The sequence below is a fragment of the Salvia hispanica genome, chromosome 3, assembly GCF_023119035.1.
Source record: "Salvia hispanica cultivar TCC Black 2014 chromosome 3, UniMelb_Shisp_WGS_1.0, whole genome shotgun sequence".
NCBI lineage: Eukaryota > Viridiplantae > Streptophyta > Magnoliopsida > Lamiales > Lamiaceae > Salvia > Salvia hispanica.
The window spans coordinates 55564772-55589263 of record NC_062967.1 but is presented as its reverse complement, the minus strand read 5'-3'; the positions used below and the strand labels follow the sequence as shown (position 1 = coordinate 55589263).

The 24492-nt window shown below is 36.0% G+C and overlaps 4 protein-coding genes and 1 non-coding gene across 13 annotated transcripts; 4 read left to right on the top strand and 1 right to left on the bottom strand.

Annotated features, from left to right (window-relative positions):
• The first annotated feature begins 593 nt into the window (after positions 1 to 593).
• LOC125215031 (probable RNA-dependent RNA polymerase 1) lies at positions 594 to 5504 on the top strand. Of its 4 annotated transcripts, none has more exons than XM_048116316.1 (5): positions 594 to 740; positions 1263 to 1873; positions 2137 to 3995; positions 4068 to 4218; positions 4299 to 5504. In XM_048116316.1, exons 2-5 carry the CDS (start codon positions 1349 to 1351, stop codon positions 5367 to 5369), a joined length of 3606 nt encoding a protein of 1201 aa, XP_047972273.1. In that variant the 5' UTR covers positions 594 to 740; positions 1263 to 1348; the 3' UTR covers positions 5370 to 5504. The 4 variants fall into 4 exon arrangements, with proteins under 4 accessions (XP_047972273.1, XP_047972274.1, XP_047972275.1 ...); XM_048116317.1 differs by having other exon boundaries at positions 601 to 740; positions 1342 to 1873; XM_048116318.1 differs by lacking the exon at positions 594 to 740 and adding an exon at positions 844 to 940.
• A 1571-nt stretch (positions 5505 to 7075) lies between these two features.
• LOC125215034 (cytochrome P450 CYP749A22-like) lies at positions 7076 to 9463 on the top strand. The gene is made up of 5 exons (XM_048116325.1): positions 7076 to 7348; positions 7410 to 7633; positions 8167 to 8393; positions 8466 to 8826; positions 8898 to 9463. The coding sequence occupies exons 1-5, from the start codon at positions 7090 to 7092 to the stop codon at positions 9330 to 9332; spliced, it is 1506 nt and encodes a 501-aa protein (XP_047972282.1). The 5' UTR covers positions 7076 to 7089; the 3' UTR covers positions 9333 to 9463.
• On the bottom strand, positions 8810 to 12563 carry LOC125215033 (translin-associated protein X). 4 transcript variants are annotated; one of them, XR_007175199.1, is made up of 8 exons: positions 12475 to 12563; positions 12281 to 12393; positions 11804 to 11883; positions 11478 to 11619; positions 11248 to 11397; positions 10867 to 11086; positions 10557 to 10758; positions 8810 to 9239 (listed from the first exon to the last, which is right to left on the bottom strand). XR_007175199.1 is itself a non-coding variant. In XM_048116324.1 (7 exons), exons 1-7 carry the CDS (start codon positions 12539 to 12541, stop codon positions 10661 to 10663), a joined length of 870 nt encoding a protein of 289 aa, XP_047972281.1. In that variant the 5' UTR covers positions 12542 to 12563; the 3' UTR covers positions 10193 to 10660. The 4 variants fall into 4 exon arrangements, 1 of the variants encoding a protein (XP_047972281.1); XR_007175200.1 differs by having other exon boundaries at positions 8906 to 9183; XR_007175198.1 differs by lacking the exon at positions 8810 to 9239 and adding an exon at positions 10078 to 10124 and having other exon boundaries at positions 10501 to 10758.
• Positions 12564 to 12638: 75 nt separating this feature from the next.
• Positions 12639 to 12711, top strand: TRNAV-UAC. Its single transcript has one exon. It is a non-coding gene; the product is annotated as a tRNA-Val (tRNA).
• Positions 12712 to 15133: 2422 nt separating this feature from the next.
• On the top strand, positions 15134 to 21373 carry LOC125215032 (D-aminoacyl-tRNA deacylase). Of its 3 annotated transcripts, none has more exons than XM_048116322.1 (9): positions 15134 to 15447; positions 16114 to 16256; positions 16413 to 16476; positions 17109 to 17161; positions 17417 to 17472; positions 17675 to 17749; positions 17925 to 18104; positions 18177 to 18241; positions 21110 to 21373. In XM_048116322.1, exons 1-9 carry the CDS (start codon positions 15159 to 15161, stop codon positions 21112 to 21114), a joined length of 930 nt encoding a protein of 309 aa, XP_047972279.1. In that variant the 5' UTR covers positions 15134 to 15158; the 3' UTR covers positions 21115 to 21373. The 3 variants fall into 3 exon arrangements, with proteins under 3 accessions (XP_047972279.1, XP_047972277.1, XP_047972278.1); XM_048116320.1 differs by lacking the exon at positions 21110 to 21373 and adding an exon at positions 18415 to 18676; XM_048116321.1 differs by lacking the exon at positions 21110 to 21373 and having other exon boundaries at positions 15135 to 15447; positions 18177 to 18676.
• The last annotated feature ends 3119 nt before the right edge of the window (positions 21374 to 24492 follow it).

Sequence of the window (24492 nt, the reverse complement as noted above, 5' to 3'; positions counted from 1 at the left end):
ATTTTTGTCATATTCGTCTAATCCCATTATTGTATCATTGCAATACACACATGTAACATTTCATCAATTAAAAATCAATACTCCCTCCTCCACCAAGAAAATAGTCTTATTTTACTATTTTGAGATATCCATAAAAGATAGTTTCATTTTCTAAAATGGAAAGTTTCTATTTCATACTTTATCCACTTTTTTTCTCTTTTACTTTACCTACTTTTTCTTTTCATTTCTTATTTTACTAATTTTTCATTAAAACCCGTGTCATCTATAAATGAAACTATTTTTTTACATACTTCCTCCGTCCCAGCCTAAGCTAGACATTTCATTTTCGCACTTGTTAAAAGAAAAATAATTACAAATAGTCACCCTAAAGTGGGTGAGAGAATAACGTAAAAGTCTCTTTTACATTATTTTCTCACTTACTTAATTTTATCTGATATATTCATATGTACTGTATACTATTATGAATTTATGATCATTAATCCGATCAAAGATTAACAAATCGCGACTGCGTAATTTGCGTAAAACATAAAAAGAGAAATTTACTTACTTACTACTGTTACCGTACGTCCCTGCATATGGAATCTCAGCCCTTCTTTTCCTTTCCACTCTAAAAGCAGAAGCAGAAGCAGCAGCAGCCAAAAAAACAAACATTTCTTCTCCTTTTTCTTCATTAATGGAGTAGACATATTGTTGACTTGTAAACCTATCCTTTCTTTCTCTGAACTCTAGCAAACAAAAAGGTATCACATACTGATCCACTACCAAACTCATTTTTTTGCATTTTGCTTCATTTCTTCTCTTACACAGTATGTGTCTGTGGATTTTACTATTCATTGCGTTTACTTCAAAAGTCAAATACAAAATCATTTTTAAAAAAAAAATTATGTTACCTAGAATTTTGATATTCCATGATTTTCTCTAGCTTTTGATACCATCACTTGTGAGTAAGATATTTTATTTTCAGTTTTTTCTAACTACTGATAACTAGGAAGATTTTGGATCTATGTTGGTCTGTTGTTGTTGTGTTGGATGTATCTCTGTTGCTACTTTATTTTCAGTTTTATCTCACTACAGATATCCAGGATTCTGGATCTACGTTGGTTTGTTTTCAGCTTTTGTTGTGTTGGAAGCATTATGTAATACTCCCTTCCTCAATGATCATTTGGTTGGACACTAGTTTTAATGCATAATTGGTAAAGTAAGAGAGGGGTAATGAAAATTTCATACTAAAAAGGAAATAATTTATACTTTTCGCTTTTCAGGGACCGAGAGGAATATAGTCATCTTAGCTTGACTAATAATGTAGTTCGTTAAATTAGTGATTCGTGAACATTATTGCAGTTAGCAGATGGGGAGGACGATTCAAGTGTCTGGCTTCCCCACGCTTCTTTCTGCCGAGAGGATCAGGATGATCTTCTCGGAGCATGAACTATTGCGCAATATCGTTGGTACTATATATGCCATACAAGTAAAAATCAAACAGGAACCTGGTTCAAGGGCTTATGCTATAGTCCAATTTACGCATAGCCTAGACGAAGACACATTGATGCGTTTGAGAAACTTTCGCCCAAGGTGTGGTAATTCCTATTTGAAATTTTGGGATCAGAAAGACATTGTGCCAAATCCTAGAACATATGACAATGTTATGGAGGGTGTGACTTTGAATTTAGGATGCCAGGTTTCACAAGACGAGTTTTCGGTGTTGTGGAATGCTGCAGATGTTTGTGTTAGATTCGGAACTGGCCTTAAGGTTATGCACTTGTTATTGTGTCATGAGTTAGTTGAATACAGGCTTCAGCTCTACTATGACAATATATGGCAGATTGTGCTGTATGATTCTGGCATTCATGCTCCCAAGCTGCTTCTCATTCAGGTCTGTTTTTAATGGTATTACTTTGCTTCATTCATAAACCATTGATATATAGATCTACATCAAAGGAAATAACTAGATACATTACTTTACAAGGTGCATACTTATGCTTCTACATCAAAGAACACTGAATTTTCTTCATATTTTCTCTGTATTTACTGCTTAATTTTGCTGTATTGTACCAATTCTACTTTTGTTTCATTTTGGTGTTATAGATGAAACATAGGAACTAAAAGAACTGATAAGTTTTGTCTAATGTCTTGTAGTTATATGGAGCACCGCGAATCTACAAGAAGCTTGCAGACTCTGAGTATAGCTATTTTCAGCAAACTCCAGACGATCAATGGGTCCGAACAACTGATTTTACCCCATCGTTGTGTATCGGACAATCTTCCGGTATATGTCTCCGGCTTCCTTATGGCATAAAACTTCCTGATTTTGAAAGACACTTTGTATACTACAAAGAAAGTAAAAAGCCATTCTTCTTAAAAACTGGTGTGCCATTCTGTGAAAATATGGATCTAGTTCCGATCATGCAACCTCCCCGAGGTCTTGATTTTCCATATAGACTACTCTTCAAGGTTTGTTGTTTGGTGCAAACTGGCTGTCTTCCCGGGGCGAAACTAGATGAGAACTTTTACCGGCTGCTCAATCCAGAAAGATTTGATATTGCATACCTGGAGCAGCTTTTGGAAAAGCTTTACTATTTGAAGGAGTGCTGTTATGATCCTCACTCATGGCTTATTGAGCACCATCAAAGCTACGGCTCATTCAAGAAACTGAAATCTCCCGCTGTGGATGCTGACGTGGTGCATATCCACAGGGTTCAAGTCACTCCGACCAAAGTGTATTTCCATGGTCCAGAAGTGAATGTATCAAATCGTGTGCTACGCAACTTCCATGATCACATTGACAATTTTCTCCGTGTTTCATTTGTGGAAGAGGACTGGAGTAAGATGTATGCATCTGATTTATCACCGAGGGGAGCTGGTGGGGATGAGAGCACGAGAACAAAGCTGTACGATAGGATACTTTCTACACTCAGGAATGGCATCACAATTGGGAGCAAGAAATTCGAGTTTCTTGCATTTTCCTCGAGTCAATTACGTGAAAACTCCCTATGGATGTTCGCTCCAACCGACAACCTCAATGCTAATGATATAAGGCAGTGGATGGGCGACTTCAGTTCCATACGGAACGTGGCAAAATATGCTGCAAGGCTTGGACAGTCTTTTGGTTCGTCCACAGAGACCCTAACTGTAGCTCAGAATGAGGTTAAAAAGATCCCTGATGTTGAGCTTGTTAGAGACGGAACAACATATATCTTTTCTGATGGGATCGGAAAGATATCAGTCGACTTTGCACGGAGAGTTGCTATAAAATGTGGTCTCAGAAGCAATATTCCATCTGCCTTCCAGATCAGGTATGGTGGCTACAAAGGAGTAGTCGCAGTTGATCCCACTTCATCAGTGAAGATGTCGCTGAGACCGAGCATGTTGAAGTATCAATCGGACGATACAAAACTGAATGTTCTAGGATGGAGCAAATACCAACCCTGCTTCTTGAATCGCCAAATCATCACACTCTTATCCACTCTTGGGGTCGCGGATCATGTCTTTGAGAAGAAGCAAAGCGAAGCAGTCGCTCAACTGAATGATATTGTAGTTGATCCACTCAAGGCTCTCGAAGCTTTGGATCTCATGTCTCTAGGAGAAAACACTTACATCTTGAAGGAAATGTTGAAATGTGGATATAAACCTGATGAAGAGCCGTTTCTTGCAATGATGCTGCAAACTCTCCGGTCATCACAATTGCTGGATTTACGGACCAAATCCAGAATATTCATCCGACAAGCTAGAAATTTGATGGGATGTCTCGATGAAACTGCCACATTAGAATATGGACAAGTGTTTGTGCAATTTTCTGGCGCTGGGCAGAGGAAGTTCTATGAGGAATCCATTGATGAGTATTCATCTACTGATCACAATTACGTCGTTAAAGGAAAGGTGGCTGTTGCTAAGAACCCATGCTTGCACCCTGGCGATCTCCGGGTTCTAGAAGCTATTGATGTCCCAGCATTGCATCACATGGTGAACTGCATAGTATTCCCTCAGAAAGGAATGAGGTAAAAACTCACTTGTTTTTAGTTTCTTGTATAAGATTGTTGAAGGCTAATAATGAAATGTTGTGATAACAGACCACATCCGAACGAATGTTCTGGGAGCGATTTGGATGGAGATATATATTTTGTTTGTTGGGACCCCGATATGGTTCCACCGAAACAATTCTCACCTATGGATTACAATCCTGCCCCAGCCACACGGCTTGACCATGAGGTTACTATAGAGGTACTTTTTTTTTTCTCTCTTTCATCATCTACATGATCTGTCAAATTGGTAAGCTTTTCGCGCAATTGATGTTCTTGCAGGAGGTCCAAGAATACTTCACCAACTATATCTTGAACGAGAGTTTAGGAATGATTGCCAATGCTCACATTGTTTTTGCTGACAAAGAGCCATTCATGGCCATGAGCAGTCCTTGTTTGGAGCTAGCTGAGTTACACTCAGTGGCAGTCGACTTCCCCAAAACTGGCGTCCCTGCACAGATCCCTCCTAAACTACGCGTGAAAGAATACCCTGAGTTCATGGAGAAGCGTGACAAGCCCACTTGCGAGTCCAAGGGTGTGATAGGCAAGCTCTTCAGGGAGGTTCAGCATGTCTCCACTGACATGAGTTCCTTAAAGTTCACAAGAGAAGTGGCTAGAAGCTCGTACGACTCTGACATGGAAGTTGATGGCTTCAGAGACTACATTGAGGAAGCGTTCGAGTGCAAGACCAACTATGACCGTAAACTTGGAAACTTGATGGACTACTACGGCATCAAGACTGAGGGTGAAATATTGAGCAGAGCTATTATGAAGATGTCGAAAACCTTTGATCGAAGAAAGAGTGCTGAAGCGGTTGGTGCTGCAGTGAAGTCTCTGAGGAATGAGGCTAGATCATGGTTCAAGAAAGGAAGCAAATCGGGGGATGAAAAAGCAATGGCTTCGGCTTGGTATCACGTGACATATCATCCCGATTTTTGGGGTCATTACAACAAGGATATGAAGATGAAGAGGAATCACTATATTAGTTTCCCATGGTGTGTGTATGACAAGCTAGTCCAGATCAAGAATGAGAAGAAAAGAAAAGATGATTCAAACAGCAGCTCAGGTCAAGAAGGAATCAAGAAGAAGAAGAAGAAGAACTCAAGAAAAGAGCAGTCATATCAAGGAGGAAACATGAAGGGGGAGACTAGACAAAAAGACACTTCAAAAAGCAGCTCATGTCATGAAGTAATCAAGAAGGAGAGTGCAAGAAAAGATCACTCAAAGGGCAGTGAAAAAATGATGATGATGATGATGATGGAGAATTCTTCAAATAAAGATGAGCTAGCAAGCAGCTCAGGGTGCCAGAAAATGTGGATAAAAAAGGAGTTGAAAGGTCTGACATTGAAATGAGTATTTTGAGTTGAAATTTGGCATGTAAATATAGTTCAAAACTTAAGCATTTAGGTAAACTAGAATGCATGCATTGTGTGTTTTGTTATCTCATCAACTGATGCTGAGTTTGAATGCAGTGATTTTATTTGTGAATTGTGAGTTTGGTTTTGATGTTCTGAAAATAAGCCCTCGAAGCACCATTGATGTCATGTGTTTTCAAGAACTTATCAATCCAACGATTCAAGAACTTTTTTGATGATTTTGAGGTGAAAACAATATTATTATTTCTACGAATAAATGATGAAGTTATCTTTTCTATGACGAAATAGAACATGAAATGAAATGAAAATATAATGAAATGAATAACAATTAGTATTATCTCCTTCAAAAAATGATTTAATAATAAATGAATATTGTTTCAAAATAAAAATTGATAAAATAAGAGAGTAATAGAATTATTATTTTCCAACATATCTTACTATAGGAGAAAATTTAAGATTAATAACGACAAAATATATTTTTGGTAGAGAATAATCAATCCTAGATTATATAATTATTTTGTCATCTACATATCTTTCCCTTCTAATATCTCTTACCACCTTTGGTATGTTTGACACGTACAGTATATTAGAGATTATGTTTTCTCCTTCCCTATTTATTTATTTCTTCCCTCCTAATTAAGATGTCTCACTTTTCTTTTTAGCTTGTATCATTCAAAATGATTTGTTATTAAAATAAAAATATTTTTATCTCTTCTTTATTCCTCCTATCTTATTTTATTCTCTCCACTCATATCTCTAAAAAAATCATTTTCTTAAATCTCGTGTAGAAATGAAACACCTCACTTATGATGAGACAGATAGAATATATATCACGGACAGGTGGAGTAAATATCTCTATTAGTCCATACAAAACAACACATCAAAAACTGAAATATGTTTAAATTAGAGTCAAATTATTCATAGCTACGTACTCCGTCCGCCATTAGGAGATTTTAAGAAATGTTAAGAAAAGTTTGTAGACTAATGTTAGTGGAATATGTGTCCCACTTGTATAAAATATTAGTTTTAAATGAAATGCGAGTGGAATGAGTTAGTGGAATATGAGACCCTATTTTCATTTATAGTAAAATGAATCTTCTTATTCACGGACAGACTAAATTTTTTAAAAAAAGACTTTTATTCGCGGACGGATGGAGTAATTTAAATCCCTACTCTTTTCAATCTATTCAAATATTTATCTCATCCTTATAAAATTTGAGTCAAATGATATTTAATTAAATTAATCATTAGTATTATTTATTATATTAAATAAATCGTTGAAAATTTCAAAATCATTTATTAGTTACAGAATTAGCCATAACCTCATTGCACTTGGAAGACAACTTTTTCATCGTTGGATACCTCTCTTCAATCTTCAAGGATGTATTTGTAAAAACTGTATATTCTTAATCATATTTACTAAGTACTATAAGTACAGTGTATACTAAGCAAAAGTCATTTGCTAATGATAAAGAAAAAAGAAAGAAACATAAACAAAATATTCTATAGATAAGAATGATTCCCTTTCTATGTTGGTATGATCATAAAGCAGAGGAAAAAAACTGTATTTTCATGCTAGAAAACATCACTTTCACTACCTTGTTTGCCTGAGTTGTTTTCATCACCACCCCAACAATGCCTCATCTATGAATACAAGGCATTCGCCTCATTTCAAGGCTCTGTGCATTACATCAACCATGGTCATCATCAACTTCTTTGTGTCTCTCATCTCACTCATCTTAATCAGATTCATCTACAAGGCAATATGGATCCCGCTTCGCGTGCAGCGAATGATGAACACACAGGGAATCACTGGCCCTCGTTACAGACTCATTCACGGAACTACTAAAGAGAGCATGGTCTTGAGAAAAGAAGCACTCAAGGGCCCCATGGAGTTGTCACATGATATATTCCCCAAAATCCAGCCTCACTTCTATCAATGGATGAAGCTTTATGGTATGCTGACTATAACTAGCTCGATTTCGGAAACTATTCTCAAATTTGTTGTGTTTAACAGGAAAGAATTTCCTAACCTGGACTGGCCCTCAACCTCATGTGGTGATAACTGAGCCTGAAATAGCTAAAGAGATACTCACAAACAAGAACGGAGTTTTCATCAAAATTAAAAGTAGAGGTAATGTGAAGAAGCTGCTTGGAGATGGGCTTGTTATGGCTGAAGGGGCCAAGTGGTTGAAGCTAAGGAAACTGGCAAACCATGCATTTTATGCAGAAAGCTTGAAGGTCAAATAAAATATTTTCATTCTACTCTCTTTTGGCAATTGAAACTAAAAAATATAATACAACTATCTCACATCGATGTACAAAGAGAACTGAAATTACTAAGTCTCATGGGGCCGTCCTCCAATCACCAATTGGTTTCAGGATGAAACTCATGGATTTCTATCATTGTATCGCCAGCTGTCGGTCAAATTTAATTGACCCTAAACCATAAACCCATCAGTCTATATAGGTTGAAACCGAAAAGAAATGACTGAATCTGGACTTAAAAATTCGGGCCAGTGCTCCAACCGATCAGAAAAAAAGTCCAACCCCTCCAAGCTTCACCTTGAAGGGTTTGAGGGAGGGTGTTGGCAATTGAAACTAAATAGTACTCCATAATATAACTATCCCACATTTGTATACAAAGAGAACTGAAATCACTATATAAGTCTCATAGGCCCCTCCTTTTATCACCAATTAATTTTAGGATGAAACTGGTGGATTTTTATCTCTCAATGTAGCCAGTTTACGACCCCCACTATTTGCTTGTGTAGGAGATGATTCCATCCATGATTGCAAGTGTTGAAACAATGCTGCAAAACTGGAAGCACTACCATGGCAGAGAAATGGATGTGTCTGAACACCTTAAAATCATGAGCTCAGATGTGATCTCAAGAACTGCCTTTGGCAGCAGTTATGTGGAAGGAAAGAACATCTTCGACATGCTCACCAAGCTAGGCTTCCTTATCTTCAAGAATGCGTACAAGATCCGGCCTTTCGAGTACATTCCACACCATCATAATCATTCTATGTACTATCTTGCCATTTTTACTGATCAGTTTTGATTGTTTAGAAGGATTTGGAAGACTCGAGAGGAAGTAGAATCGGACGAGATTGAGCGGTCCCTCCGTGGCACTGCCATGTCAATAGTGAGGAAGAGAGAGGAGGCAGGGGATTATGGGACTGATTTTCTTGGAGCATTGCTAAGAGCTCACCATGATTCAGACAAGAAGAATAGGATCTCACTCGACGATGTCATAGATGAATGCAAGGTGTTCTTCCTAGCCGGGCACGAAACTACGAGCAGCTTGCTGTCATGGACAATTCTTCTCTTAGCAATCCACACAGATTGGCAAGAAAAGGCAAGAAAAGAAGTGTTAGAGATTTATGGACAGCAAAATCCTACTGCAGAAGGCCTTCCTAGATTGAAGACGGTAAGAGAACTTTTACAACATAGGACTATTACAATTAACTAACACAAGATAATTCTCATTTGTTGACGAAGGCTAACATGATTATCAATGAGACGTTGAGGCTCTACTGCCCTGCTGCGAGCCTAGTGAGGCAGGGGACGAGGCGGGTGAGGGTGGGGAGATACGAATTCCCGGCCAAGATGGAATTCCACATCCCACCTCTGGCACTGCATAGGAATCAAGAGATATGGGGGAAAGATGCACATTTGTTCAAACCGGAGAGATTTGCAGAGGGCGTCGCTGCAGCTACCAAGAACAACCCCATGGCCTTCCTCCCCTTTGGCTACGGGCCAAGAACGTGCGTTGGCTTGAATTTCGCTAGCAATGAGACCAAGATTGCACTATCAATGATCCTTCAACGGTATAGCTTCACTCTGTCAAAGAATTACTCGCATTTTCCTATTAGTATCATCACCACAAGACCACAATGTGGTGTGCACATCATTCTCCACCCATTACAGCAGTAAAATGGAATGTCACATGTTATCCCATACAATACTTTAAATAAAAGATCAACATATGGTAAGTAAAAGTGAATGTATACATCATTATTAGTACACTTTAACACGCACACACACATACACTGCTTGATCTGATATTCATGATAATGTGGATTGCAATATTTTATTTCAATCATGTAAGCAGGGAATCACTGATTATTTTTTATTTTGAGTTATGAAATCTAGAGATTTTAGTGGCTGATTGATTTACAAAGCTAGAGCATCACAATGATTTTTCCTATATTGAATTACACCAACTTCTTAAAAGGAAACAGACACCTTCACCTACAAGCTAAACTCTTTTTAATTTCTCTAGTTTCTCTCAGTTTACCACAAACAAATGGAAATGGAACTACATTGTCTTTAGGTTAATATTCCCTTAGTGCATTTCTCTCCTTTTCTTCAGTTAGGGTTTTGGGTTTTGAGGTCCCAAGGGCTGCGATTCCTGATTTTTCGTTCGGTGAATTTTAAATCATTGCATTGTAAATCATTCTTTAAAATATCAATGAGACAAGACAAGGACGGGCCACATTTCCACCATCTTCCTACTGTGGCATTTAAATGCACCAAAACCACTACACCATAAAGGCAGAGATAAAAAAAAGTAGGGACATACACAACACTTTTGAAATCAGATACATGGCTTGTATTCCAAAAGATGGGGAGAAGTTTTAACCTGACTCGACGAAGTGCATTGCAATTTTAGCACAAATTTCACACCACAGTCTGTATTCAAATAACTGAACCCATTAAGATAACCTACTGCCGAACCCATTAAGATAACCTACTGCCGAATTTCACACCACAGTCTGTATTTCACACCAGTCTGTATTCAAATAACTGAACCCATTAAGATAACCTACTGCCGAATTCTGTCTCAGCACATCTACACAGTATGAATAGGAGGATACCCACTAGTTAGTTATTCAAAAGGCACATAAAGGCACAAATTTCACACCACAGTCTGTATTCAAATAACTGAACCCATTAAGATAACCTACTGCCGAATTCTGTCTCAGCACATCTACACAGTATGAATAGGAGGATACTCACTAGTTAGTTATTCAAAAGGCACATAAAGGCACAAATTTCACACCACAGTCTGTATTCAAATAACTGAACCCATTAAGATAACCTACTGCCGAATTCTGTCTCAGCACATCTACACAGTATGAATAGGAGGATACTCACTAGTTAGTTATTCAAAATCCTGCTGCTTTTCTCCCAACGTATACTGCGGATGCAAAAGGTAATTGTGAAATCAGTGACCGTAACTTGACAGTTCGCAGAATCTGTCACTCATTCTCGGGTACACCCAGCATAGAAAAGCTGGTATCTTCAGATCCGAGGAATGGAATATACTCTGACCCTCTGACATGGACGCTATAGCAAGCTGAATGATGATATGCAAGTTGTGAGGTTGAGGAATATTTAAATCAATGGCACATTCCTTTGGAGCATACATAAAGCATATCTACAAATAATACTATTTAGATCATACCGTTTTCTATTTTCATTACACTTTGGAGCATTACATCCATCTTTTGCTTCATATCTGAGAAGTGCTTCATATCCGAGGAGTCGTCCATCTTTGGGGCAACAAGTGTCAGATCTCTATAGATTTCACGCACAAACCTGCAAATCTTTTCAGCAAACTCAAGTTCACCGTCTGATATCCTACTCATTGCCATCCTCATCAGCTCTCCAGTTAAGTCAGCAAGCTGAATATGATGAGTTGCTAATTATTGTTAGAGACGGATATTGAACAAGGCACTGTAGAATCGTAAGAGTCTCATATACCAAAGACAAAAATAGGTGGAGGCTGACATAGAAAATGAAGCTCGTAATTTGTGTGAATGTCACAAAAATGTTAGAGCATTACCCCCAGCAGATAGTCAAGCACATTAATTTGCAAAGGCTCATTAGATGGATCGCCTAGAGTTCGTAAGGAAGCATTGATCTCATCAAGATTCAAAAGAGCACCTGTTTTGCAAAAGCTACACAGTGTAGCAGCTTCAATATATTCCTGAATCTAGAAATGCAAGGAAATCAGGATTGAATTGCAAAACATTTTGAAGCCTTCAGAAGTTAAAATGGCAGAATAATGGTTACCCCGGGAGAATAGGCTCGTCTTAACTTCCAAAAATCTGTTCCTGCAAGCTCTTTTACTAAACGAGCTATATACTGATCCATCACAGCAGCTAGATCATTTTCTGCTTTCTGTAAAACTTCCTCTTTATTGTGCTTACTGAGTCTGTTATTACCAAGGTTAAACAAACAGTAACTCCTATTTGAGTTGAATATCAAACAACACCAAGAAACAACAAGGTTATGGAAATAATTATACAAGTATACATGGATTCGAAATATATAGAGTACTTATTAGCATTGAACATTTCATGAAACACATGAACATAAAACAACAATATCCTTTTTACCTGTGCACTTGAAATATGACTTTTTTACTGTTCATAGTAATATCCCGGCTGGCCTTTACCACTCTTTCTCTCTTGTCATTCTGTTGTGCAAATATATTAAGAGTGAGAAAATATCAATTTGAAGAGAGTTGGACAGGAATTTCATTGTCGTTTCTTCTAGTAGTAGCAGACAAATTCAGTAAGAAATGGCAGCCCAGTCAATCTTAACGAAATTAGCAATGCTACCAAGAGCTGGTTATGATAGGTCCAACAGCCTATCCTTCATATGTAACTTAATCAATAACTAAAAAATCAATCAACTGCATCACAAAGCTGCATCAAATGCAAATAAGGCTTAAGTAGAACACCAATCCTAGGAGATTCCGATATACTATACCCAACAGTCTCCAATTATTCGATTAAATTAACAAAAGGAAAACCTAGAAAACATGTTGCTAGAAGCGAATTGATACAATATGAAAAGGGGAAAATGAATACCAGGTTATTAAGGTAAGTAGCGTAATCGGAAAAGGCGTTCTTCATATCGTTTTGGCCTGAATTGGTTGTCATGGTTCTGGGCTTCTTGGCGGCGGCACCAACAATTTCTGCAACTGTTGGATAAAATGCGTCAATGATTAGTTCGGCGTTTCCAATTTGTTGCTTGTGTGTTGAAGAGAGAGAGAGAGGCTTACAGTTAGCGAAGCGATGGGGTTTGGCCGCCATTAGAGAGAGTTTACGCGCGGCCGACGAATTCAACATCTGTGCTCTCGATTCATGATGATTCAATAACTGCAGCAATATTATTATTCAAATTTTAAAGGAATAAGATAATAACAAGAATGCATTTAGACGTGAAGTTGCTGTGGTGTAGTGGTTATCACGTCAGTCTTACACACTGCAGGTCCCCAGTTCGATCCTGGGCAGCAACATAACTTTTTATAGAATGATTTTTGGAAAATTAGCCAAATATGATCAACTTTTTAATAAGTTTCTCTCATATTTTGAAAATTTTCTAGTGTATCATAATTTTCTTGATAGTCCCATAGTTCAAAATGTTCATCGTTTCATGTGTTTTTATTTAGAGTGATATGTACTTAATCTTTTATTTTTGCATATAAATAGTACTTAATCTTTATTTTATATTGTTTTTGGTATTTATAAATCACATTTTTGGTACCTGATGCGATTTTCACCCCAAAATGTCCTTAATTTTTTCATTTGTGTCACAAAGGATATTTTGGACATATACAAAACTAGTACCAAAAGTGATACTATTATAATATATTTTCTCATTCTTCTCACTCTTTATACAATTATTATTCATCAATTTAATATTATTATTTTGGGATGGAGGAAGTATGAAATTTTTAAGTATATTAATTATAAAAATTAAAATTATAAACTTAATTATTAAAATAATTTTTGTGATTCAATTATTTTTTAATATTAAAAATTAAGAATTTCAGATTGATTAAAAATTAAAAATTTTGAATTAATTAAAAATAAGGCTAGCTAAAATTTTTTAATTTTTAATATTAAAAAAATAATCAAATCACAATCAAAATTAAATTTTGATAAGTAAATTTATAATTTTAGATTTTATAATTTATATATTTAAGAATTTCATAGTACTTTTTTATTTTAATTTTTTACTTTATACTCCATCCGTCCTATAAAAATATGTGCATTTTCCATTTTCGTCTGTCCCATAAAAATATATGCATTCCATTTTTAGAAAGTTATATCTATTTAATAATATAGGTCTCACAATGCCCTAACACTACTTTAACTATCATTCTCCTCCTCTCTCTTATTTTACCATATCATTCTTCTCATCTCTCTTACTTTACCAATTTTATCTTAATTTTCGTGTCATATCCGTTGCCCATATTTTTAGGGGACGGAGGGAGTAATAGTTTAAGAGAAATAGAGAGAAAGAGGATTTGACATAAAATAATTGAAAAAGTTAATTGAAAAATATCATTTTAGGCAATCAAACTATAAGAAAATATCATATCTATACTAGAGAGAGAGAAAATATTATGTCCAATACCTAGATATGAAAGTTCAAAAATGCCCGCCATGCCTTGAGGGTCATTTTTTGTACAAAATTGTAATGAATAATGAAAAAGTACCATGAATGTGATTACATCTTAGTTCATGGACTATCCATGATATTTTTAGAGTTCAAGGACTGTTTGCGTGCGAAACAAATAGTCCATGATGGACCATTTGCCTAGTTCACTCAAATTAATAATATGCCCTTATATGCATGCATAAGGAGTACTTTATATGCCCACCAAATGATGTTTACATTTGTCATTTTGTCCATCCACAAAATATTATCCACTTTATTTTTTTTAATTTTTAGTATGCATATCTCATTTTCAACTAATTCATTCATTATACTCACATTTTATTATAAAACTAGTACTACTCCCTCCGTCCCAAGGAAGATGACTCCTTCCTTGAGCGGCACGGGATTTTATGCAGTTAATTTTTGTGTGTTAAGAGGAGAAAGTAAAGTAAGAGAGGGGAAATAAAGTAGAGATAAAGGCGTTTCCATTTTAAGTAATGGATCATCTTGGTTGGGACAAACCAAAAAGGAAAGTGAGTCATCTTCAATGGGACGGATGGAGTACTATATAAAAGTGGAATCCACGTATCATTAACTTTTTAAAATCTCTTTTCTCACATATCTTAAATCCCGTGTTGAGTCAAATCTAGATAACATTTGGTCGATAGAGGGAGTAGTATATTTTTTTCATTTTGGTCTATCCACCAAAATTTTATCTATATCTATTTATGATCATTTTCTCTATTTAATGTAATGAAACTCATTTTCTATTAGCAATACTTCAATTATTTTTTCACTCTCTCTCTTATTTATTAATTTTAAATTTAAACCCTTCTCATTTACTACCTGGACTATTTTTTATAAACTTTGAAGTATTCTTTTTGTCTCTGAATATGAATCCTATTTTTTCATTTATTCCATCAGCAGGTAGGAATCCTTGTTCATTTTTTTTTTACTATAAATGGTAATAGATTCTCACATTCAACTAATTCATTTCACTTACATTTCATTTAGAGCTAATATATACAAGTGAGACTAATATAGTGAGACTCATATTCTACTAACTATTTTTATTAATTTTTTTCAAAATTTGTGCGACCAAGAAATAAGATTTTTAGTGGCGGACTGAGGAGTATTAGTTTGACTCTTTGAATAGCTATTAGGTAATTAATTTCTTGAATGTGCTTTTTATTTATGCAGAATCATATTATTTGACTTTAGTATTTTTTTTTTTTTATATTTATACACATTAAAAATAGTGAAAATATATAAATTATAGGTTTCCACATTCGTGTGCAAATGGCGACTCTAGTGGTGGCGACAACCGCCGATCCGGCGTCGATCAATCCGGCAAAAGCCCTTCTGGCAATGCCCGGGTGGATTCCTGGCCCCACCCTCGATGGCGGGATCAGGAGCTTCATGAACGGCGAATCCCTTCGACTGTTGGAACAAGACAAATTCATCATCGAAGAAGACGACCTCGACTTGCGGTGGGAATCCGCCACCGGTGAGACTGTCTCAGAGCTCCTCTTTCTCTCCCGCCACGCCGCCGCCTCCACCCGCCCTGCTCTCACCATCCACCCTATAGGTATATTCCTATTCTAATCATGTTTTGAGTTTTGAGTTGAGTCCCTTGATCGCTTCATTTCATTTCAACTTGGAATTGAAATTGAATTGGAATTGGAATTCCACGGAATTATAATTCAATTCCAAATCCTTTGATTGATAAAAATGATAGGAAATTGAATTTGTAGACATTATGCACACACACTCATGTGTAGTGTGTGTATTTAAGTGTGTAACTGTGTGTGTGTGACAGTGTGTGTGTGAGTGTGTGAGTGTGACTATGTGTGTAACTATGTGTATGCATGTGTGTCAGTGTGTGTGTTTGTATGTGTGTGTTACTTTGTATATGTATGTGTGTGACTGTGTGTGTGTGTGAGACTATGTGTGTTGTGTGTGCTCTGGTTAAGTAGTGTGTGAAAGTGTCATTTTTTAACTATTTGGAATTTCAATTTTCTATTTTTGATATGGAATTCAAATTGGAATTGAGAGGATTGATATTTTGCGGTACCAAACATCAGATTTGGAATTGAAGGCTCCAATTCCAATTCCACATCCCCAATTCCATGGTACCGAACAAAGCCTTAAATTTGGTGCCTTTTAACTAGAATTGCAAGCTGATGACGTTTTTTCACTTTGTAATTTATTTATCCTTGAAAAATTGGTTTGATGCTAGAAGCATGAGGTGCAGGGGTTCCTCATTTGAAGGAGGGAGATGTTCTTCCCCAAGGGGGAAGGCCGGGATGGGCTGCGCCGCCTTGTCCCCGTATAGGGCCTTGGCTCGTGCTTTTGAAGAAGCTTGCTCAATCCCACAACTTAGTACCTGAATTTGAGGTTACCTAATTACTCATATTTAACATTTAAAATCCAGAATGTATGATTTGTTATTCTATGTTTCGACTTCTTGTGCAAGTTCATATTTTGCAGGTGTGTGTGTGTGTGTGTGAGTTTGTTGATTGATTACCATCATTTTGTTTCTGTTGGATACAGATTACATTGGAAGCTACTCATCATGGACCTGTAACATCTAAGCCAGCTATGTTCATTGAGATAGGTATATTATGAAATAAATAAAATTATGCAAGTAGGCAGTGGTTCACTTGAGAACTATTTCTTGTTGAAGTGTGCCTACTGATTCAGCTCTAAAAGGAAATGTAAATAATTCAGCTCAAGCTGAATTATTAGGAGCCGTAGGATGCAGAGTAAATAGATAGAGTAACCTCAACCGTCCATTCACTTGGATGATTTCAGCTGATGAATTAAAAAGGTCTTAGCTGTTTATAAAGTCAGAGAGAGAGTTCTTGTTTTAGATCCCCAAATTAGAGATTTGTAATTGATCATCAAGAATCTGATTTCAATAAAAGAGTCCTACATTTTCTTCGTGAATTCCTTTCTCAATCCATAGTTATACTTGATTGTCTGCCAACATATCTTAAAATTAGAAATTTGAGAACTATTAGTTGGAACCACAAAATGTATCAGTTGGAGCAATTGATATATTTTGTACTACCAACTGATAGTTCTCAAAGTTCTCATTTTAAGATAGTTCGGAAATGATTCATCTCCTATGCAAGCAAGCTTGGCAATAGGTTGTGTGCGCTCGATTTTATTTCTTCACTGTCTTCTCTAAGTGAATCACACTTAATTTATGGGCTTTCCGTGAAAGTTTTCTTTTACTCGTTTTAGGTAGCACGGAAGAATACTGGGGAAGATTGGATGCTGCTCAAGTTATTGCGCAAGTGAGTACATGCTGATCCCAGTCTAAAAACTGAAACTCACGAAGTAGTTTCTGAAAATGCTTTTTAACTGAAAACAAGCTGCAGCAAGAAGAATGTCTCTGACTGAATTTGTCGTGTATGGGTGTTCTCTATGTGAATACACTTGATTAGACTTTTGTATGTGAACCATTTTCTTTGGTAATGCACGTTAGCATTTGAGTATTATATAGTGCTTTCAACCTATATGTTGTGATGACATTTTCCGTTCAATTTTAGTTGGTATGGGAGGGACTTGGTCGCGGAGCAAGTCCTGCTGTCGGAGTTTGGAGCAGGTTTGATGAATACTTTTCTAGTTCTTTTGATATTTAATTGTCATCACTCATGAGTAAACTCACAGAGAACTTGACCCCTTTCCAATTGCTTTCTATGTAGATTTCGAGTAATCGAGTCATAACTTGTTCATATTCGTATTTTACACAATATTCGTATATTGCACATAAAGTGTTGTTGATGCATTTTATTCAATATTACCAGTTCGACTGAAAAGAAGAAAGTGCTGCTTGGTCTCGGAGGAGGACATTATGTACCCCGTCACATGGACATAATTCTGTGAGTTGATTGCCTCGACTTGTTTCGTACTTTTGGAACCTTCCTTTTGTGTGAATTTGGCTCATACCATATCATTCCATCAGGAGTAGTTTTCCGAAAAGCATATTGGTTGATCCAACACAATACAATGCATTGACCGATTTCTTAAATCATTATCGTCTTTGAAATACGACAGAAAAGAGGGAACCTGGGTCGGCCACCTCATATCTGGATATTCTTTGCCAATGGAAGATCCGGGGAAGGCAAAATTAAGCGAAGATATTGGAGGGACGTGGAAACAAGCCATCCAAGTTGCTTTTGATGCTACAAAAGCAGCCTTCCCAGGTGGGGAAATCTTGGCGCATCTTGATCACAGGTAAGTTCTCCGAGGATACGCTTAATTTCTTTCCAGACTCTGAAACTGCATTGTCCTTTCGTACCTGCGCAGGAGTTTCAAGGGCTGGCAAAAGAATGCCATCACAGAGTTCCTCAGCAAGCAGAATATAAAGATCGGTAAGCCTGTAGATTTCTGCTGATCCTTATTTAGGTCAGTTGGTCCAAATCCTAGGATTTTTTTATTAGGTTCTGAAACTAGAATTTGGCATTAGATTCTCTCATATTTTTCTAACATCTGGTTTTTATGAACCTAAAAACATGTTCTATTCTCAATTTTTTCCTGATCACAGACCAAGTGAAGGGAATGAGTTGGTATTTTCCATTTGTTTCTAGATTGGGCTTTTAGTAACAAGAAAAAATAAAACAGACAAGCACAAACTTTGGACATTGTGGCTTTTCATCAAAAATGTAATGGTAACAATTTTATCCACAATATTTCTAATTTTGGCTCTGGTAAATGTAGAGCTGTGAACTTGTAATTTTCCCAATTTAAGGTTGAATACTGTGACAGTGAAAATCTATTTGCAATGGACAACTTTTGTTATCCTGTAAGGAAACGGCTACATGTAACAAATCCTCATTTATTGTTTCATGAAAATATATTAAATCCTTCTTAGAGTCTACTTGTGTAATCAATTTATTAATATGGTAATCTATTTGTTTGAAGATGAACACTACACTTGTATTTTTTTAATCAGTAGCTCAATTTTCTACTTAGTTATACAAATTTTAATAGCCAAGTTGAAGAACAAGAACAAGCTCCCTGGTTCTGTAAATTTTAAGGTTGTTTTTCTATTAAATCATCACGTGTTGTTTTTCGTTGTGTGTATATAGTGTGGCTTAATATTATTATGAGAAGAGTATCATTTGAACCTTGAGAGAAATCCAGTATTTTCAGAAAAAAGGTGCTGTAACTTTATTGGTCAGTTGTGGACATGTGTAACACCCGACTTTTTCTTTTTTCTGTGTGTTCTTGTAAGGCCGAAAATTTCTCAAACCTTGTTTCTTTTGTCGAGAGAAAAGTTTCACAATTTGGGCCTATAGCAATTATTTAATTCTTTTTTTAGAAACCCAAATCAACATGGTATTTTTTTTCTCATGCGACCCCAATTCCCTTTTTCTTTTCGAACAAAATGAAAACTGCATTAAGCAGAAAAATAGGAACAAATTAGCCAAATCTATTTAGAGATTGCCTACATATATATCCTCTCCACGTTCACAGGCAAAAACCAATTTCATAAGTTACATCTTTCTCTCAAAAACCCTAAAGAAAACCACCGAGAGAGTTAGAAAAGAGAGATGGGGCGGCGGTGTTGCCGTGTTGAGAAGAAGGTTGCGCAAGTTCCAGGCGGCATGGATCCGACGGAGTGATAGCGACGGGCTGAACAGCAGTGGACAACAGCAGCGGCTACGATGACGGAGAATTACACCGAGCTAGGCAGAGACGGCTCGCACTGATAGAAGCAGTGGGCTGATGAAACTCCGAGAGTGCAGTGGCTGACCTGGCACCGACAGCTTTTTGACAGTAGCGGCGCTGCATATAACCGAGGGAAAAGAGTAAGGAGCGCGGGGTGCCGGCGATGGAAATCGTGACAGCAACGGTGCTGCATTCTGACCGACGGAGAAGCTGCAAACTGAGAACGGAGACGGAGAGAGGATGACAATGGGCTTGGACCGAGGAGAGGCTGACAGCTGCGTCGGCAAGGGCTACCACTATTTATGAAAACACATGCATATGAGAGCACTATGCCACTAACAAAGAGGGAAACGTGCATGAGGGATAACTACCCACTAACTAAAAAAAAGAAACGGGCGTGACTATCTACTAATCACTAACTGCAGAAAGAAACATGATAATAACTACTTTGAGAATAAGGAAAAGACTTGGTCAACACTAAATATGATGCTCGTATCAGTTAGCTCTTTTAAAAATAGGTGGGTTAGGGATGATCAAATGGGGCTTCTTTTGATAAATGATAGGCCGAGGAGTGTTGGACTAATGAAGATAGGATGCACAGTCAGCTCTAAATAAATTTTGGAGATGCGAAATTGGCCTAACGAAGATGGTCATGGAAAATTTTCAGAATTTTCTTAAGTAAGATCGAAGGGTAAGGTTTTAACATAATACATGCATTGTTTAATTAAATGTATTTTCTAAAGTCTAATTTGTGCATATTATGTTATTCCATAAAAATGGTGAATTTTTGTAAGCTACTCCCTCCGTCCGCCATTAGGAGTCCCATTTGTGGGCGGCACGAGTTTTATGAAATGTTAAGAAAAAAAGGGTGAAAAAAATTATTGGAATAGGGGTCCCACTTGTATATATTAGTTTTAAATGAAATGTGAGTGGAATGAGTTAGTGGGAGGTGGATCCTATTACCATTTATAGTAAAAGTGAACCAAGACTCCTATTCGCGGATGGACTAAAATAAAAAACCGGGACTCTTATTTGCGGACGGAGGGAGTATTTGAAAATGGAACAGAAAGACGAGTTGAGGATTTAAGAGAACGAGGTGGACTTTCTTTTTAAATAAGGGCAATGCCCTAAGTAAATTTTTATGTGAAAATGATATGAATATTTATCATGCCGTGTTTTGTTTTATTCTATGGAACCTATCTGATGTGACTTTTGCCATCTATGGATAATCGAATTTGGGTCTGACTAGGGAGTGAGTCCCTACTCAGGCTAGTGTACACCAATGGGGATCTTGAGCCGTCTTTTGGGTCGGCCGGTCTAGTGACTTGGAATGTGGCCACATTCCTTGTCATCAATGGATCAGATATGGTAGACATCTATGGGGAAATGACTGCGCAGTCGCGAATTTTACGATGGAAAATATTTTAGCGTCTGGGGCATTTTTCAAAGTTAAAACCCCGAGTTCACTCAATGGTGGCATGATAAATATTTTTTATAAAATGTTTTCGGCATGAGTCCACTTAGTGCATCAAGTACTCAGCCCTGCATTTCTTTTTAAAAATGTGCAGGTTGAGCTGTGACGAGCGCGATGGGTGTTGAGCAGAGCTGGTGAAGATTTGTGTTTGCTTTTAAATGTTCCTAATATTTTATGTCTTCATACATAATACTCCCTTCGTCCCAAGATATTAGACTCGTATACCACTTTGGGGTGTCCCAACATATTTGACCCATTTCTATTTATGGTAAAAATTTACTTTACTACCAACTCTACTTACACCACTAAACAACACCTCCTAATTTCCTGTGCCCAAAAGAAGTGAGTCTAATATCTTGGGACGGAGGGAGTATTATTCTTTTCTCCTTCCGCTGAATGTTGTTTCTTTGAGTTCATGTATTGTTGAGATATTATTCCTTTGAGTTGTCGATTGTTGAGATGATACTCTGATTTTTATTCGAGCTATTTCTCTTATATCGAGCTTTGGTCGAGTTTCATTGTTTTCCCCTTTCTTCCCCGCTCTTTAATCCTCTCCTAATCACGATCAACCGTGCTTTCTATCCTTAGAAAATGTGGGCGTGACAATATGAGAAAAAAATATGTACCTTGTGACAAAAGAAAAGAAAAGAATAGTGATCATTTCAGTTGCTCATTTCTCAATTACTCCATTCGTCCTCCAGTTAAAAAATTAAATTATTTTATCATTTCAGGTTGTTCATTATTTTAAAAATTATTTATTTACTTTTATTTGTGGTATATAGATCTCGTAACTTCTTAAACTCACAATCTATTACTCCCTTCGTCCCTCATAATTTGTCACCATTTGACCCGACACAAGTTTTAAGAAATGTAATAGAAAGTGGGTTGAAAAAGTTAATGGCACGTGGGTCCTACTTTTATATATTAGTTTTATAATAAAATGTGAGTAAGAATGAGTTAGTGGAAGATGAACTCCACTACCAAAAATAGTAAAAATGAAAGGTGATAAATTTTTCGGGACGGACGAAAAAAGAAATAGGTGACAAATTTTCAGAGACGGGGGGAGTATATAAAACTAATACTCAATCCATGAACTATAATAAGCAATTTAACAATCACATGATTATAAGTAAATATTTACTGTTTGCGAAATCAGTGAATTGTACGTCAGCGAGAACATCATACTAGTCTCACTTGTATATAATAGTCTCACTCAATCCATCATTTGTCACCATTTGTCACCATGTGGATCTCATAACTTCTTAAACTCACAATCTATTACTCCCTCCGTCCCCCATAATTTGTCACAATTTGACCCGACACGAATTTTAAGAAATGTAATAGAAAGTGGGTTGAAAAAGTTAATGGCATGTGAGTCCTACTTTTATGTATTAGTTTTATAATAAAATGTGAGTGAAAATGAGTTAGTAGAAGATGAGGTCCACTACCAAAAATGGTAAAAATGAAATGTGACAAATTTTAGGGACGGACGAAAAAGGAAATAGGTGACAAATTTTCAGAGATGGAGGGAGTATATAAAACTAATACTCAATCCATGAACTATAATGAACAATTTAACAATCACATGATTATAAGTAAATATTTACTGTTTGCAAAATCAGTGAATTGGACGTCAGCGGGAACATCATTCTCCATGGATTCAATGAAGATGAAGATTCAATGAAGACGAAGATGAAGTGGCGGATGGAATTCAAAACAAGGGGGGACGGTGGCATCCCCAATTTTTTTTTTTTTACTACTATTATTATATGTATAATTTTATTAGTAATGTATTTAACAAAAATTTCCAAAAGATAGCTATGAATGTTGAAGGAAAGGAAGAAAGTGTACTCAAACTTGCAACTTTTTATCCTTTCAATTTTTCAAGCATTGATTTGAGACCTTTTGATTGTCAACTACATATATTCATGGAGGATATGAGAAGAGAGAGTATTTTCTGGAATGACGTTTGTGAAGAATAAGTAGCGAAATAGAATTGGTGATCAACCTTTGAATGATTATTTGGTGACTTTCATTGAGAAAGAAATGTTTCTACAAGTCTGTGATGATGATATAGCCCATCGCTTTGAGGAAATGAAGACTCGCAGAAAAATAAATTAGATGTTATGTATAGTTTTTGGTTTATTTTATTTTAAAATACACGAGTTCAAAATTGAATCATATTTCAAATATTATTTTACCGATATTTTCTATTTTTTTAGTGTTATGTAATTATTTATCATACGATTCGTACCCCCAAATGACAAATCCTGAATCCGCCACTGTGAAGATGGAACATCATTACTCGGTATTTACAATTTTTTTATAACGTGTGTATTATTAATGCCATATATTAATGTCTATGAAATTGACATGACACTAATTTGTTGAGTGGTACATCCGCATCATAATTAAGTAGAAAATCACTATACAGCAAAGGTATTATAACGATATTTGAATGCTTAATTAAATCATGATATACTTAAATCATGATATACTTAAATATTTATTTTTATTTTTGAATGTAGGGATGTTTTTATTTTAGTTTTTATAAACAAATAATCTTAAGTTTTACAGCTTTTTGTCAGTACAAATGATTTCTGAAACCCCATTAGTTAAGGTTGTAATAATTAAAAGCACATAATTATACTCCCTCCGTCCTCCTCAATTAAGAGTCACACTTTTCCATTTCAGTTCGTCCCCAATTAAGAGTCACACTTCATTTTTACCATATATAGTAAGTAGGTCCTACATTCCACTAACTCAATTCACTCACATTTTATTATAAAACCAATATAAAAAATTAGTTCCACATCCCACTAATTTTTTCAACCAATTTTTCTTTACATTTTTTAAAACTCGTGTCCAGACAAAATGTGACTCTTAATCAGAGACGGAGGAAGAACTATGTAGGCCTAGAGAGAGACTATACGTGGTTTGGAAATACGCCTCCTCCCATCTCTTAAAAGTAAATTCTTTTCTTTTTTATCCATTTTTAAAAATAAAAAAAAATTATTTTAAAAATGTCTTTCTATTTAATGGATAGGGATTCATTTTTTATTAACATATTTTTCCTTTTATCTATTTTACTTTAACAATTTGATATTAAAACTTGTGACATTTTAAAATTTTTTATTTTTAGAGGACTGAGCGAGTAGTATAGTAGTATTCCGTCAGTCTAGAATTTAGTCCTATTTAATTTGAGATATCAAAAAATATAAAAAAAGTGGATTGAATAATTTAGTGGAATATGAGTCTCACTTATATATATAGTCCATCTATCTTACTTAAATGTCCACATTCTTGAGTGACACAAAATTTAAAAAGAAAATTGTTAGGTAGAATAAATAGAAAGAACAAAAGATAATTAAATATTTTAATAAAGATAGAAGAAATTTAAATATAAAAAATGAATATTTTGAGTGTTGAAACAAACTAAAATAGCCTGAGTCTTTACTTTTAGCAAATGTGTGGAAT

Excerpts from the sequence above, each read along its gene's own strand:
- LOC125215031 (XM_048116316.1), top strand. The coding sequence starts at position 1,349 with ATGGGGAGGACGATTCAAGTGTCTGGCTTCCCCACGCTTCTTTCTGCC. Across the intron at positions 3,996-4,067 it reads TTCCCTCAGAAAGGAATGAG|ACCACATCCGAACGAATGTT; the intron begins GTAAAAACTCAC and ends TTGTGATAACAG. Across the intron at positions 4,219-4,298 it reads ACCATGAGGTTACTATAGAG|GAGGTCCAAGAATACTTCAC; the intron begins GTACTTTTTTTT and ends ATGTTCTTGCAG.
- LOC125215034 (XM_048116325.1), top strand. The coding sequence starts at position 7,090 with ATGGTCATCATCAACTTCTTTGTGTCTCTCATCTCACTCATCTTAATC. Across the intron at positions 7,634-8,166 it reads TTTATGCAGAAAGCTTGAAG|GAGATGATTCCATCCATGAT; the intron begins GTCAAATAAAAT and ends TTGCTTGTGTAG. Across the intron at positions 8,827-8,897 it reads GCCTTCCTAGATTGAAGACG|GCTAACATGATTATCAATGA; the intron begins GTAAGAGAACTT and ends TTGTTGACGAAG.
- LOC125215033 (XM_048116324.1), bottom strand. The coding sequence starts at position 12,541 with ATGTTGAATTCGTCGGCCGCGCGTAAACTCTCTCTAATGGCGGCCAAA. Across the intron at positions 11,087-11,247 it reads TGCTTGACTATCTGCTGGGG|CTTGCTGACTTAACTGGAGA; the intron begins GTAATGCTCTAA and ends CATCATATTCAG. Across the intron at positions 10,759-10,866 it reads TGTAATGAAAATAGAAAACG|CTTGCTATAGCGTCCATGTC; the intron begins GTATGATCTAAA and ends ATCATCATTCAG.
- LOC125215032 (XM_048116320.1), top strand. The coding sequence starts at position 15,159 with ATGGCGACTCTAGTGGTGGCGACAACCGCCGATCCGGCGTCGATCAAT. Across the intron at positions 15,448-16,113 it reads TCTCACCATCCACCCTATAG|GGGTTCCTCATTTGAAGGAG; the intron begins GTATATTCCTAT and ends CATGAGGTGCAG. Across the intron at positions 17,750-17,924 it reads CGTCACATGGACATAATTCT|AAAAGAGGGAACCTGGGTCG; the intron begins GTGAGTTGATTG and ends GAAATACGACAG.